This window comes from Nicotiana tabacum, chromosome 23 (assembly GCF_000715075.1).
Source record: "Nicotiana tabacum cultivar K326 chromosome 23, ASM71507v2, whole genome shotgun sequence".
Lineage (NCBI taxonomy): Eukaryota > Viridiplantae > Streptophyta > Magnoliopsida > Solanales > Solanaceae > Nicotiana > Nicotiana tabacum.
In genome coordinates this window covers 53,705,812-53,721,014 of record NC_134102.1, presented here as the reverse complement: position 1 = coordinate 53,721,014, position 15,203 = coordinate 53,705,812, and the positions used below count along the sequence as shown (strand labels likewise).

Genomic DNA, 15,203 nt, shown 5'->3' with positions numbered 1-15,203 from the left:
TATTATCTGCATTACTATAGTTATTCACATTTATAGAGAGCGTCACTTATTGCTTTTCAGTTATAAGAGTTATATTTTGAAGCTTTTCAGTATGGTAGCAGACATCTTTTGGAGTAAAATACTTTTGTTGTGACTCTAATTAGTTTATGTTAAGAAATGTGGTTAAGGTCATTTGTAGAACCAAATTAAGTTTTCTTTGAAGGGAGAAGTTTCTCAATTTTCTTTAAATGATTTAAAAGAACACAATTTGCATCTTGTGCTCGTTTTGTAATCTTTAGACTGCTGCTTTTTAAAATATGATAACTAGCTTTAGTTTTCAACTCAAAAATGGTCTTGAATGATAATTAAAGGAGAGCATTGGAGCAATGGTAAAGTTATCTACGTGACCTATAGGTCAGGGGTTTGAGCCCTGGAAGCAGCCATTAATGCTTGCTTTAGGGAGGTTGTCTACATCACAACCCTTCGGGTGGCTGGACCCTGCGTGAACACGTGATATCTTGTGCCCGGGACTGCCTTCTTCTTCTCTCTTTCATTTTTTTGAATAGCTTTCTTCCAGAGTCCCCCCTCTCTCTCTCACCCGCACAGATATTTGAACTTGTCTGGAACATTTAATGAATTTATGTTTTGGGGGTTAAGATGCTCATGCATAAGTTGATTCAGCTTGTTCTTTAACTTTTCAGTATGCCCATTTTGTTGGTCCTGTCATGTGATGTGACACTTGAGCTTCACTTTTGGCAGGTGAGCTTAACAAAGCTTAGTTGTCCACATGTTCAATTCTTTTACCTCATTCTGTTTGCTCCTGGTAAAATTTTGTCCGTTTAACTCCATCTCTCCCTAATATTATGGATTGACAATATTAACCTCAGAAGAAAAACAAAATGAAGAAAATCAAAAGTACATAAGTGAAAAGTGAAATCATAGAGGCTGCGGCAACCATCTGGAGCATCGTAAAATCTCTTCTTCCTCCCAGAGATACTCCCACCAGATAGTCATTCCATTGGAAGTAGCGCTGCTTATTGGGTTTATGCTTAATGGTTCGGCTTATCGGTTATTGGCTTATAAATGTATTAATCCACTAGCCACCGGATAAGATATCAGGTGGGTTGGTATCGGTTTAGATATTATCAGGCGGTTTATCGGCTAAATCAAATAGACTGTATGAAGGAAACGAGGAGGTGACTTGATTCTTAGAGAAGAGAATGGGCTTTTCGTTGAGTTGTTGCCTTGTTGGTGTCGTAACTCGCAAGAACTGTTTGGTTGAGTTGTTGTTGCCTTAAGTTCAGAGACATGTAGTACTAAAGTTGAGACCTTGAGACCTTTCTGTGGAATCCTTTGGTAGTTTGGTTGAGTTGTTTCCTTGCCTCAACCCTCAAGTTTGGTTGAGTTGTTTCCTTGCTTCAACCCTCAAGTTCAGAGAGTAGAGAGTAGAGACTGAGAGGCGAGAGCGGCGAGAGAGAATGTTTCTGACTGCTGAGGGAAATTAGAAATTAAGAATTCAAATTTTAGGGTTTCAAATAGTGGAGGAGATATTATATACATAGGGATAAAAATATAAATATAAAAATTCTTAATGGGTTAACGGTTTATCCGATAAGAAAATTGAATAATCCTCTCCCAAACCGATAAGCCGTTAATTAAAAAATTTCAAATTGTTCACCATCCGATAATCCGATACCAATAAGCCAATAAGCCAATTTTGCAGTTCAGTTTTTGGTTTCGGTTCGATTTTGAACACCCCTAATTGGAAGACCTCATGGGTCTCCCAGAAGTGTGACCCAGTAGAGTTTAAAGGTTGTGGTGCTATTCACACTTATCCTTTCCATTCACATTTCCTCCAAAACTTTGGACAAAGTAAAACAACGCGAATTGGATAAGAAAAACAAAAACTTCTTTACTTTCGAAAATTGCTCTTATGAATATACGATGACAAAGAGAACTGCAACATTTATGGGAATCAATGGGGTCAAAAGGAGAGGATGAAAATGAGGAAACTGAAGGTTGGGAGAGAGTGGGCTCAGTTAGTTCGCGCTATGCTAACAAAGAGAAGTGCAAATTTTATGGAATCGGTGGAAGTTAGGGTGGGTCATATGTCCGAGGTAGAGAATGTGGAAACGGCAAGATAGGAGAGAGTGGCCTTTAGTTTGCACTAAGGGTGTTAATCGGGCCGGCCTGGCCACTAACAATCCTGTTCAGCCCGGTTCGGTAAGGGGTGGGACGGGTTGGCTAGGGTAGGGGTGTTGTGCCACACAGGGTCGGGTCTTTTTTGGCTACTGGTGCACCGGAACCCGGTTAGCCCGCTAACCTTTCTAGCCCGGTTTATGTTGTAATTTTTTTTTAAAATTCTGACCGGTCAAAATAAACAATGATCATTGGGCAACGGCCATTTTTTGCACTTTTAGCTATTTCGGCCTATCCCCTTACTAAAATAGCCACGCCAGCCCCTAATAATTGATAAATTACATTCTTAGCCTTTTAATAACTATTAAATAGCACTCCTCTTCTTTATTTTTTTCACAACTTGGTCTCTTCTTCTACTTTAATTCTCTCTCAATTTCCTTTTGATTATTGAATTGTTTATTGCTCTCAAGTTCTCAATTAATTAATATTTCAAGTTTTATCAATTATTTAAGGTAGCCACTATAAAATTACAATTATCAAGTGAAGTGTGGTTACCATTTTTGTTAGGTTCAAGTTAAATCATGCCCCGTGCTTCTAGAGTGCGTTCACATATTTGGGAACACTTTGAGATGGTAGAAAAAAATGAAGAAGTTCGCAAAGTAGAGTGCAAGAACTGTTGTAGAGTCTTTAATGTTCATCGAAAGTGGGAGGGCACAGCTGGTTTAAGGAGGCATATCAAGTGTTGATGTGCGTCCTCCACGAATTCGTATTTAAGTTGATTTGAGTCAATTTGGATTATTTTGAATTTGTTAGACTTATTTAAGTTTAATGTGTTAGTTTATATGACAAGTTAATTTGAAGTATTATTATGCAATGAAAATATGAAATGAAAGCCTTTGAAGTTTGATTCTTACACATATTGGTCTTATTAAATAATTTTATGTAGCAACTTAATTTTAATTTTTAAATTTCCTATTTAAAACTTTAAATTTTAAAGTTTAAAACTTTAATTTTATGCCTTAAAATACTTATTTTATGATTTAAAAATTTACAAACACTTAAGTAACAATTACATTGAACAAGAAAACATAATACACTAAAACAAAAAATTAACCCGGCCCGAACCGGACCCGATAAGCCTGAACCCGGACGGGCCCACCAAAATACGGAATATCTCAGCCCACTAACCAGCCCGCCCATTAACCGGACGGGCTATTTTTTCCCATGTCCAGCCCGGTTCAACCCATCCGGTAAACACCCATAGTTTGCACTCCTGTTTAGAAAAAGGCAGCTGCTGATAGAAGAATAGGGAGATGGGTGGGCGAGAGAAAGGTATAGATAAATTATCTTTTTCATCTCTTACTTCATCGATTAATGTGTATCATAATTCTTTCAAGCGTGTTAACGATTCTTGGTTAAACCCTCGAATAAGAGGACAATGTACTCCTTCCACCCAACTTCGTGGCACACTTTTTTAAAAAATATTTTTTAAAAAAAAGGATATATTTTTATATTTAAAAATAATTTATTTTTAATATTCTCATTTTATTCTTAATTAGATGATAGTCATACAAAAGTCTATGATTTATTTTAAACCACAAGCTTCAAAAGTCTTTCCTTTTTTATCTCCGTTCCCAGCCAAACAATGTCACATAAAATGGGACGGTGGGAGTAATATCCAATGGGCCTCACATAAATGCAGTAGGTATGAAGCACTGATTTGTTGTTGGTAGGACATTTGTTTCTATGAACTTTAGGTCCTGGAGTCCTAATTTGTCTGTCAGTTTTCATTTATTTAGAAGCAATTGGACCAACCTATAGAGTTAAATCGTGCTCAGATTTATTTCGTTGTTATAGGCGTCTTTTTCCCAATTTAGAGCATCGAGCCACTAATTCTAGCTCGTGCCTACTCTTTGGTTTATTGAGCCTCTGCGCCAAGCTTTATGTTTTAATCTGTTGTACTATTTCACATTTATTTAAATATTATGCTCGTGAAAAAACAAAAATCGCAAGAACAAGAAAAAAAGGTTTAATGCAGGTGTAGACCTTAGAATTGGGTTACATGTGATGGAGAATGTTAAGGATGATTAACATTGCCCATATCGGATATGTAAAGGTATCCAAATATTATATAAAGGTCATTGATTACTCTATCTGTTATCTTAACATTTAGATTGGATACTCAGATTTTTTAACTTTTATGTTTTTATCAGTGGGAAAAAAAGTTTTTGATTGAGATCTTGGAGCAGACGACCTGGTTGGTGGAGAAGTTTGCTGGTGAAGCACATGATATGATATGGATGGTGGAGCAAGAAGAAAAAAGTTGTTGATTGTAATTGCATGCCAGAAACAGTAAAGGTAATAAGATTGTTGAAAAAGGAATAAAAGCGTAAACTGCTTCTCATGCCAGAAGAAGCATGAAGCATCAGTTAAAAAGAATATGCAAAACATTATTGGGCCAAAGAAATAGGGGTTAAGGAAAAATTACTATTACGTCCTTTATGATTTCTTGGTTGTATATTTGAATTGCCCAGCTTAAATTCTTTTTTTTTGCTCAAAGTCTTGCTATACCTTTTAGGTGGATCCGTTATTAGACAACACAGTATAATACAGTTACTTTGATACGACCCCAATTTGCTTTTTTGTTTTTACTTCACTTGTACTCAGTTTTGGGGCAAGCATGAAGTGAAGCGAAACAACAAAGCTCTGATTCGCTTAAAGCGTGAAGCATGAAGCGAAGCGAGCTGTCGCGGACCCATTTTCTGGGGGTTCGGCAAGGGCAGCAAGATAGCCTGACTACTACTCTTGCTTCAGCCCTTAACAAGAAACAAGCACAAAATCGTGCTTTGGACCAAGGCAATCACACAAACTCAAAGGTTGGAGGGATAACGAAATGAAAGACACAAAGATGGGAGGCCAAGGCCAATTTTCGGGGTTTATCTCATATACAAAAGAAGGAAATACAAGTAAGGAGATCTGCCTTCTAACAAGGCCTAAGTATCCTATTTATAGAGAAAAATGTCCACACGCAGCTAAGCTAGCTGTGGGCCCGTCCAGCCTATGGTGCACTGCTTTGTGCTGACTTCATGTGATTTCCAAGAAGGTGTTGGCAGCCTATGTGCCAATTGACTTGTCTAGCTACTGTGCCCCAGTTCTTGCTGGCAGGTAGTTGCTCCCATGTTCATCCAGACAGGATATGGCCCTACCTAGCTGTGCAACACAAGCCTTTGCTGGCAGCATGTTGCTTCTATGAATGTCCTGGCAGACTGTGGTCCTGCCCAGTTGTGCTGCATGTGACTTTGCTGTCAAAACGTAGCCCCTAGGAGGGCCCGAACAGCCTGGCGGATTGTTGCCTCCATGTGCAAAGACCTTCCCGAACAGCCTGTCGGATTGTTGCCTCCATGTGCAAAGACCTGTTGCTCCCATGTTCATCCAAGTTTGGCTCGTTTGGGCGAAAAATATGCGGGCCGGTACACTCTCCCCCACTTGAAATGGCGACGACCTCGGCACCACAACGATTCAAGTAGTCGTGAACTTGATCTTTGAACGGCCACAATGCCTCATATTTTTCCCACGTTGCCCCTTCTGGCGGTTGCCCTTTCCATCGGACAAGAAATTGGGCGCTTGAATTGCCCCAACCTACTCCTTGTATCACCCGATACTTGATAATGGTTTCGACCTTTTTGTCGACGACCCAAGAACTTGTGAAAATATTTGGTCGCCTGGATTGCCTCCGCTCCATATCACCCCTGTCTCTACAAGGTGCCTTTAACGGACTGCCATGCCTCGACCCAAGTTGCTTTCCACGTTGCTTCCTTGAATCCTCCAACTTTGGAGGTGCCATGTACGGACCCATGGCAGGCGGCTTCGCCCACGGAATGAAGTCCTTACCCTTAAGGACTCGTTGTTCAGAAGGAGTCAAGGCTTTGTCTATCTTGACATCCTTAGTCCCTATCCCGACTGCCAAAACCGGTGCTCCCTCTTTCTTGAAGCCTTTTACGATTTGAATCGCGGACAGCAAACTAACAACTTGCGGTACCCGAACTGTCGGTATTACACACGGACCCCTTGGGTCATAAATGTAGATCTGGTTGAGAAATGGGCATATGAATGCCTTCACTGCATCCCAATAGTCCAGCCCCAGTACCAGATCAAACACATCCTGGGAAGCGACAAAGAAACTCACGTTTCCATGCCAAGTTCCTAAGTTGAACTGCACATTGCGGGCGATCCCTTTCACGTTGGTGGGTTTGGCATTCACCGTCTTCAGTACAGAACTGCTAGGACCGAACATAAGGCCAAGTGACTTAGCCTTTACTTCGGACACAAAATTGTGTGTCGCACCGGTGTCTACATGATACGGACTGATTGTCCATTTAATTATGCCTCCACGAACAGTGATCCCAGTTCTCCTGACTGGCGCTCCTTGCCAATCACATCGTCGCCTAAATTGTGAACTAGTTTGACAATGTCATGCTTAACTTAGGCTGTCTGCTTCAAAGCAGGCTTTTCTACTACTACTGCTCCTAGTACCATGTTGCCAAGATGAGCTACGTATGGCGGTTGTTGAACTTCTGCTTTGGCTTGTTCATCAGCTTGAATCCTTTCCTCTGTTAGCCTTCGCTCGGCCATAATTATGGCACCGAGTTTCTTCAAAGAAGGACAATCCTTGTAGCCATGACTAATGTCCTTGCAGATATAACAACCATTGCGGGGACCAGCTTCCTTCCTCCTTTGGTTGTACCGGTCGCGCCAATATGCCTTGTTGCCTTGTTCTCTGGAATCGCGGTTAGAGGCAGCAATTTGGTTACCCTTGTCCCGATATCCATGGTCTCCATCTGGTTGGAATTTGGCATCCCTTGCCTTTGTGGCTTCTGTCCTATAATCATTTAAGGACTCTGCCACCGCGATAGCTTCATCGAAGTCTTAGACTTGACGTCGCTGCAATTCCTGCCTTGCCCAGTCTTGAAGGCCTCGATGAAAGTGAATAACAAGTCATCGCTTGCTAAGTTTGGAATTTGCAGAATGAGTTTCGTGAAACTTTTCACGTACTCTCTTATGGAAGTTGTTTGCCTGAGCTCTCTCAACTTCCTACGTGCCTCGTTGACAACGTTTTGGGGGTAGAACTAGCGCTTCAATTCGAACTTGAACTAAACCCAGCTCTTGATGGAGCAAGTTTCCTTCTCCATGTCGGCTTTCTTCCGTCTCCACCAAAGCATGGCAGTATCGGCAAGATACATCATTACTGCCCGAATCTTGGCAGCCTCATCAACGATGCAAAGGTGCTCAAAGTAGTCTTCCATCTTTCAGATGAAGTTCTCTACTTCTTGAGCATCTCGTTCGCCCCTAAACTCCTTCGATTTTGGGCCCTTGATCTTGGTTTCCCGCACTGTCACATGACCAGTGCCACCGGATAACTCTACTGCCTTCAGTTGTTACTTTAGGATTTCAATTTCCCTGTGCAACGCTGATACATCCTCGATTAGCTTAAGCTCAAGGTTGGTCAGTCCTTCCTTGTGCTAAAAAATTGCTTGATCTACCGACTCTTTGACTTCTTCTAGTCCATCTAGAGTCGTAGACTCAAGTGCTTGGATGTTGTGCAGAACATCTCCCATGTGCTGGTTTAGAGCATCTAAACTAGCTTCTGTGAGACCCATTCTCACGTTTAAAGGATTTGAGGAAGAAGCCTCACAATCTTCACCACGGCTAACCTGTTGTGGGGGCAGCAATAAAGTTGGCACCTCACTTGTTACGGCTATGGCGGGATCTCGTACTTTGCTTATTCCTCTCTTTTTTGGTTTCTGTCACTTTTTTGGTGACTCGTCTCTGCCACGAATGTTGTCTAAATTGACGTTATCTCCATTAGTTGTCATGGTCGATAACCTTAGCTCCGATACCACTTGTCGCGGACCCATTTTTTGGGGGTTCGGCGAGGGCAGCAAGATAGCCTGACTACTACTCTTGCTTCAGCCCTTAACAAGAAACAAGCACAAAATCGTGCTTTGGACCAAGGCAATCACACTAACTCAAAGGTTGGAGGGATAACAAAATGAAAGACACAAAGATGGGAGGCTAAGGCCAATTTTTGGGGTTTATCTCATATACAAAAGAAGGAAATACAAGTAAAGAGATATGCCTTCTAACAAGGCCTAAGTATCCTATTTATATAGAAAAATGTCCACACGCAGCTAAGCTGGCTGTGGGCCCGTCCAGCCTGTGGTGCACTGCTTTGTGTTGGCTTCATGAGATTTACAGGAAGGTGTTGGCAGCCCATGTGCCAATTGACTTGTCCAGCTGCTGTGCCCCACTTCTTGCTGGCAGGCAGTTGCTCCCATGTTCATCCAGACAGGATGTGGCCCTACCTAGCTGTGCAACACATGCCTTTGCTGGCAGCATGTTGCTTCCATGAATGTCCTGGCAGACTGTGGTCCTGCCCAGTTGTGCTGCATGTGACTTTGCTGGAAAAAAGTAGCCCCTAGGAGGGTCCGGACAGCCTGTCGGATTGTTGCCTCCATGTGCAAAGACCTTCTGGTCTTTGGCAGCCAAGTTTGGCTCGTTTGGCAGCCCTTTAGGCGGAAAATATGCGGGTCGGTACAAAGCGCTTCATTGAAGTGAAGTGATATTTCCAAAAAAGGACCAAAATCAACCTTCCACAAAGACAATATATATGAGCACATATATAATTTAAACACTAAAAAGTAGAAAGCACAAAATCCTCCATTAGACAAGCTAATTCAACACTAAAATATAAATGGATCAACATCATAGACTTCTACGGTCAAAATCTTGTATTCACCATCACATTGATGATCATTTTTTATTTTTTGCCTTTAACTTGTCCATTGTAATGAAAATCCAAACTTGTTCTATTCTACTTTATGATCCGCCATAATTGTTTTGGTCTCTTCCACTTCTTTAGCTAGATTAGGCCTTTAGCTTCATGAAAAATGAATGGTTTCTTCCAAGACCAAATTAGCCTACAATGTCAATGAAGGCTCCAAAAGTGTCATAATTGACACAATTGAATGGGAGCCATGCACCATACATCCATCTTGTATAAGCTGTAATTGATCCCTCATAATCTCCCTAGGAAAAATATGTTGTAAAAGTGATTAGTAAAATAATTGATACTGATATAAATATATTCGACATGGAATATATGGAATTTTTCATGTATATATATATGTTAATTAATATTATATATTTTATTAAGTTACAAATATAAATATTTTTATTAGATGTAGAACTTAGGTGAACCAAATTTCACATTAGCATATTTTTAAAAAACAAAGAAGATAAATAAAGAGAATGTGTGCCTATGTATGTGCAACTCTAATACATGAATCTTCGTGTACTTGTTATTAATACGCGTATTCAGCAGGTATTTTGATATATTTATTTCATTTAGATTAAAATGTAGAACATCTGGTTTTACCAAAATTTGGTTCTATTCAGAAATGAGAAACCAAAAAATCTAAAACTGAAAGAATAGCAACTTAGAAATAAGTGGGCACGCAAGGAGCAGTCTCTTCATTGAATTGCATTTCAGTTGCCTATTCCTTTTCTTCCGCTTTTACCTGTTTGTTGTTCCTTTTTTATTTCTTAATTAAACATTTCTTGTTGATATTTTCCAATCACCAATCGGAAACTGTATAGAGTAGTGACCAAAATGATAATTAAAAATGTCATAGCTGATACATTAAATCACCAATCAATCAAGAGTAAATATAGGTTAATCATGAAATATCAAGTACTATCTTCGTGCATGAAGCAAATCAACTTAAATATTGTAAAAAGAATGGAAAAGGGCCAAATATACCCATATACTTCTATATATTGTCTATATTTAACCTCCGTTATATTATCAGGTTAAATTTACCCCTACCGTTATACTATCGGGCCAAATTTACCCCTACAATCAGCAAACTTTTAAAAATACCTCTAGATCTGTTAAGTAATCTAAAATCTCCCAAATTCTTTTTATTTAAATCACTTGTTCTTCTTGCTCCATTATTTTTAAAAATTACTATTGATGTGAATGCTAAAGTTACTAGACTATACAAATTATTCATAATTTTTTTTAATTACCAATGCACCTATTTCTCTTCTTGTAATAAATTAAATTGGTTTAGAATTTTATTTATTTTTCAATCATATACACACCGTAGAATTTAGTGGGTCTATTTATTGTGTATTATATGCAACTGATCATCATGTATGTACATGTATATTCAAATATATTTTATCATTGCCTGGTTAGTATAGAGTTCGATCGACTAACTTAAGAGTACACAATGTGTAGGCCTTTAGTTAAAGCAAAGTTGAATTAGACAATGTAAAGTCTCCGAGGAACTTCAACTCCAATCAATAATACTTGAAAAGTCTCTATACATTCGGTGCAACGAATTTAATAAAATTGGGATGTTGTAAATACTTTTAGAATTTAGAAAAGCTACCTAATTTAGATTTTTTAATTTACTATACTTTGTTTATTCGGTTGTATTATTTAATAATTTTTCTCTTATTTTTTTTTTCTCTAATTCAGAAAGCAAGTAAATACCAATTATTTCAAAAATAGTGGACCAAGAAGAATAACAAGTGATTTAAATAAATGAAATTTGGGAGATTGTAAATTACTTAACAGATCAAGGGCTATTTTTAAAAGTTTGTTGATTGTAGGGGTAAATTTGGCCTGATACTATAACGGTATGGGATGAAATTAAAATATTGGAGAAATTGTGATATTATTCCCTTTAATTGGGATGAAACTGGTAACAATTGTGGATTGAAAAAGTCAACCCACACGGCATATGTGGGAAGACGGCCTAGCTGATCGGGTGGAGATCGGACGCCATGTTGCGCACATGATGGTACTACTCTTGGTAATAACTTTCTTTCGCATCACCTGTCAAACCACATTGTCCGTGGGGAGATGACCTAGCCGATCGGGCGTGATCGGACTCCGTGATAACAAAGACGGTGGAATATCGGTGCTAATGATCTCCCAACCAAATATTGTATATGAAGTTCGTATTTTGAAAATTATTATATTATAACTGGACATTTGGATATTGTTGATTGTGACTTGCCATTTCTATGTGTTGTCTTTTCTTATATGGTCATTCTATTTTGAAAGAGGACTTTTAACTTTACATACTAGTAGTATTCGACAGTACTAACATCCCTTTTGCCGGGGGCGCTGCATCTTTAATGGATGCAGGTGGATCCACAACAGGCGACATTGTTGCGTGATAGCGGTACACTTCCTTCAGCTGACTTGGTGAGCCCCCTTTATTTCGGGGGTCATGTATCTTTTGTTTCTCACGAACTATGTTTTGAGGTATATCAGGGGCCTTGTTGTCTGCATTTCCCTATTACTCTTCTATTGTACTTAGAGGCTGTGTAGACAAGTTATGAGTTGTGGTTGATGTTGGGAATTGAACTAGAAATGTTGGTATTTGGAAATTATATTTTTTGTTAATTCTATAAGCTTGTAATATTTTTGAAATTATGAATGAAGTTGATAATGAATATGAAAGGGGAGTTGTTAATGAAAGCTTTTGAAAGTTTGATTAATGGAGTACATCTCCTCTTTTTTCATGGATGAGTTTGGGTAGAAGAAAATCTAATACGCTTGCTCGGCCGGGTTCACTCGGTTGAGCCGGCGGCGCTCCCTGAGTTTGGGACGTGACATTTTCATACATTAAGGACTATAACACGAAGGCCTTCGTATCCTTTTACATCAAGGACTATTTGGTGTTTTTTTTTGTTTGTGACTTCGTTCACTACTTCCACAGGTTCTGCCTTCTGCTCAGTCCGCTATTCGTCGCCGGCGACACCGATGGCCTTTATTCATTTGCATCTCCTACTCTTCTCATCTCAGCACTTCAAGATCTCCGCTCTGAAGCACCCTGCCTTAAACCCCAGTAGATTCTTTTTCACAGAGGCTCCTCCTGCTAAAACCATAGAAGAAGAATTTGGGGCAACTTTGACTAAGCAAGAAGAGACATCTGACGTCTTCAAACAATGGGGTTTCACAGAAAATGACATCTCCAAGATTTTCAAGCGCCTAGCATCTTCCCGCAGAATGTCACAGACCCTTCTTCAATCAAAGCTCCAGACACTCACTGACTTGGGCATTACATCCTCCCACCTTACAAAGATTATAACATACCGTCCTGGTCTCTTACGCAGACGAATCGAAGGTTGCTGGGAACAGCGCCTTCAATTTTTGAGAAATTTGTTTGGGTCAAATGAGGTATTTCTTAAAGCTGTTATGAGAAATCCATCATTGCTTACTTATGATCTAGACGACAAAATTAGGCATGTGATTAGAATCTATGAAAATTTGGGTCTTAGTAGAAGTGATTTAGTATCTATGTTACTGGTTCGCCCTGAAATGATTTCAAGAAGTTCTGTAGAAGATAAGAAGCTTGATTTAATTCATAGAACGAAGGTGGAAAAGGGTTCCCGGATGTATAAGTATGTCGTTGCATTGATTCTAGTTTCGCGGGTTGTAACTATCCGTGAAAAGGTGGCTAATTTGGTGAAAAACGGGTTACCGGAAGATGAGGTTTTCCAGCTTTTCGGAAGATCACCACTCGTGAGCACGCTTTCCATTGATAAAGTGAAAAGGAATATGGATTTTGTAATAGGCACTGTGAAGCTATCTACCAGTGTAGTACTTAACAAACCGAGTTTGCTGTTATTGAATTTGGATACCGTTATTAAACCACGATTTCTTTTAGGGGAAAAGATAGAAAGTATGGGGCTTCTCCCCCAGTTCAAGGGTCCTACGGTTTTCACAGCATTGAGGATGACAGAGAAGCGGTTCATGGAGCACTTTATATATTGTCATCCGGAGAATGCTAGGGATGAGCTGCTGCCCTTCTATAGAAGTGCCAAAAGCCCTTTATCTTAAACGAATGCCAAATGTGTTAGAAAGTTGGCAGAGGGTTCTAAATATAATTTTTTTGTTGATTAACTCTTTAGAACATGAGTAACAATGCTAACTGATTTTTCTTCTTAGGTATTTTGATTTCCTTTCCAAGAAATAATGTTGCATAGTGTATTTTATATCCTTTTATGTTTTTGTTGCATTGATAGGACATGTATCTGAATGGTCATATTATCTGCATTACTATAGTTATTCACATTTATAGAGAGCGTCACTTATTGCTTTTCAGTTATAAGAGTTATATTTTGAAGCTTTTCAGTATGGTAGCAGACATCTTTTGGTGTAAAATACTTTTGTTGTGACTCTAATTAGTTTATGTTAAGAAATGTGGTTAAGGTCATTTGTAGAACCAAATTAAGTTTTCTTTGAAGGGAGAAGTTTCTCAATTTTCTTTAAATGATTTAAAAGAACACAATTTGCATCTTGTGCTCGTTTTGTAATCTTTAGACTGCTGCTTTTTAAAATATGATAACTAGCTTTAGTTTTCAACTCAAAAATGGTCTTGAATGATAATTAAAGGAGAGCATTGGAGCAATGGTAAAGTTATCTACGTGACCTATAGGTCAGGGGTTTGAGCCCTGGAAGCAGCCATTAATGCTTGCTTTAGGGAGGTTGTCTACATCACAACCCTTCGGGTGGCTGGACCCTGCGTGAACACGTGATATCTTGTGCCCGGGACTGCCTTCTTCTTCTCTCTTTCATTTTTTTGAATAGCTTTCTTCCAGAGTCCCCCCTCTCTCTCTCACCCGCACAGATATTTGAACTTGTCTGGAACATTTAATGAATTTATGTTTTGGGGGTTAAGATGCTCATGCATAAGTTGATTCAGCTTGTTCTTTAACTTTTTAGTATGCCCATTTTGTTGGTCCTGTCATGTGATGTGACACTTGAGCTTCACTTTTGGCAGGTGAGCTTAACAAAGTTTAGTTGTCCACATGTTCAATTCTTTTACCTCATTCTATTTTCTCCTAGTAAAATTTTGTCCGTTTAGCTCCATCTCTCCCTAATATTATGGATTGACAATATTAACCTCAGAAGAAAAACAAAATGAAGAAAATCAAAAGTACATAAGTGAAAAGTGAAAACACAGAGGCTGCGGCAACCATCTGGAGCATCGTGAAATCTCTTCTTCCTCCCGGAGATACTCCTACTAGATAGTCATATCATTGGAAGTAGCGCTGCTTATCGGGTTTACGCTTAACAGTTAGGCTTAACGGTTATCGGCTTGTAAATGTATTAATTCGCTAGCCACCGGATAAGATATCGGGTGGGTTGGTATCGGTTTAGATATTATCAGGCGGTTTATCGGCTAAATCAAATAGATTGTATGGAGGAAACGAGGAGGTGATTTGATTCTTAGAGAAGAGAACGGGCTTTTCGTTGAGTTGTTGCCTTGTTGGTGTCGCATCTCGCAAGAACTGTTTGGTTGAGTTGTTGTTGCCTCAAGTTCAGAGACGTGTAGTACTAAAGTTGAGACCTTGAGACCTTTCTGTGGAATCCTTTGGTAGTTTGGTTGAGTTGTTTCCTTGCCTCAACCCTCAAGTTTGGTTGAGTTGTTTCCTTGCTTCAACCCTCAAGTTCAGAGAGTAGAGAGTAGAGACTGAGAGGCGAGAGCGGCGAGAGAGAATGTTTCTGACTGCTGAGAGAAATTAGAAATTAAGAATTTAAATTTTAGTGTTTCAAATAGTGGAGGAGATATTATATACATAAGGATAAAAAAAAAATATAAAAATTCTTAACGGGTTAATGGTTTATCCGATAAGAAAATTGAATAATTCTCTCCCAAACCGATAAGCCATTAATTAAAAAATTTTAATTTGTTCACCATTCGTTAATCCGATAACCCGATACCAATAAGCCAATAAGCCAATTTTGCAGTTCGATTTTTGATTTCGGTTCGATTTTGAATACCCCTAATTGGAAGACCTCATGGGTCTCCCAGAAGTGTGACCCAGTAGAGTTTAAAGACTGTGGTGCTGTTCACACTTTTCCTTTCCATTCACACTTCCTCCGAAACTGTGGACAAAGTAAAACAACCCGAACTGGATAAGAAAAACAAAAAATTCTTTACTTTCGAAAATTGCTCTTATGAATATATGATGACAAAGAGAACTGCAACATTTATGGG

At 39.1% G+C, this 15,203-nt stretch overlaps 1 protein-coding gene across 1 annotated transcript; it reads left to right on the top strand.

Moving 5' to 3' along the window:
• Positions 1 to 3,852: 3,852 nt before the first annotated feature.
• Positions 3,853 to 13,320, top strand: LOC107825717 (uncharacterized). The gene is made up of 3 exons (XM_075246407.1): positions 3,853 to 4,234; positions 4,332 to 4,476; positions 11,339 to 13,320. Exon 3 carries the CDS (start codon positions 11,960 to 11,962, stop codon positions 13,037 to 13,039), a length of 1,080 nt encoding a protein of 359 aa, XP_075102508.1. The 5' UTR covers positions 3,853 to 4,234; positions 4,332 to 4,476; positions 11,339 to 11,959; the 3' UTR covers positions 13,040 to 13,320.
• Positions 13,321 to 15,203: the final 1,883 nt, after the last annotated feature.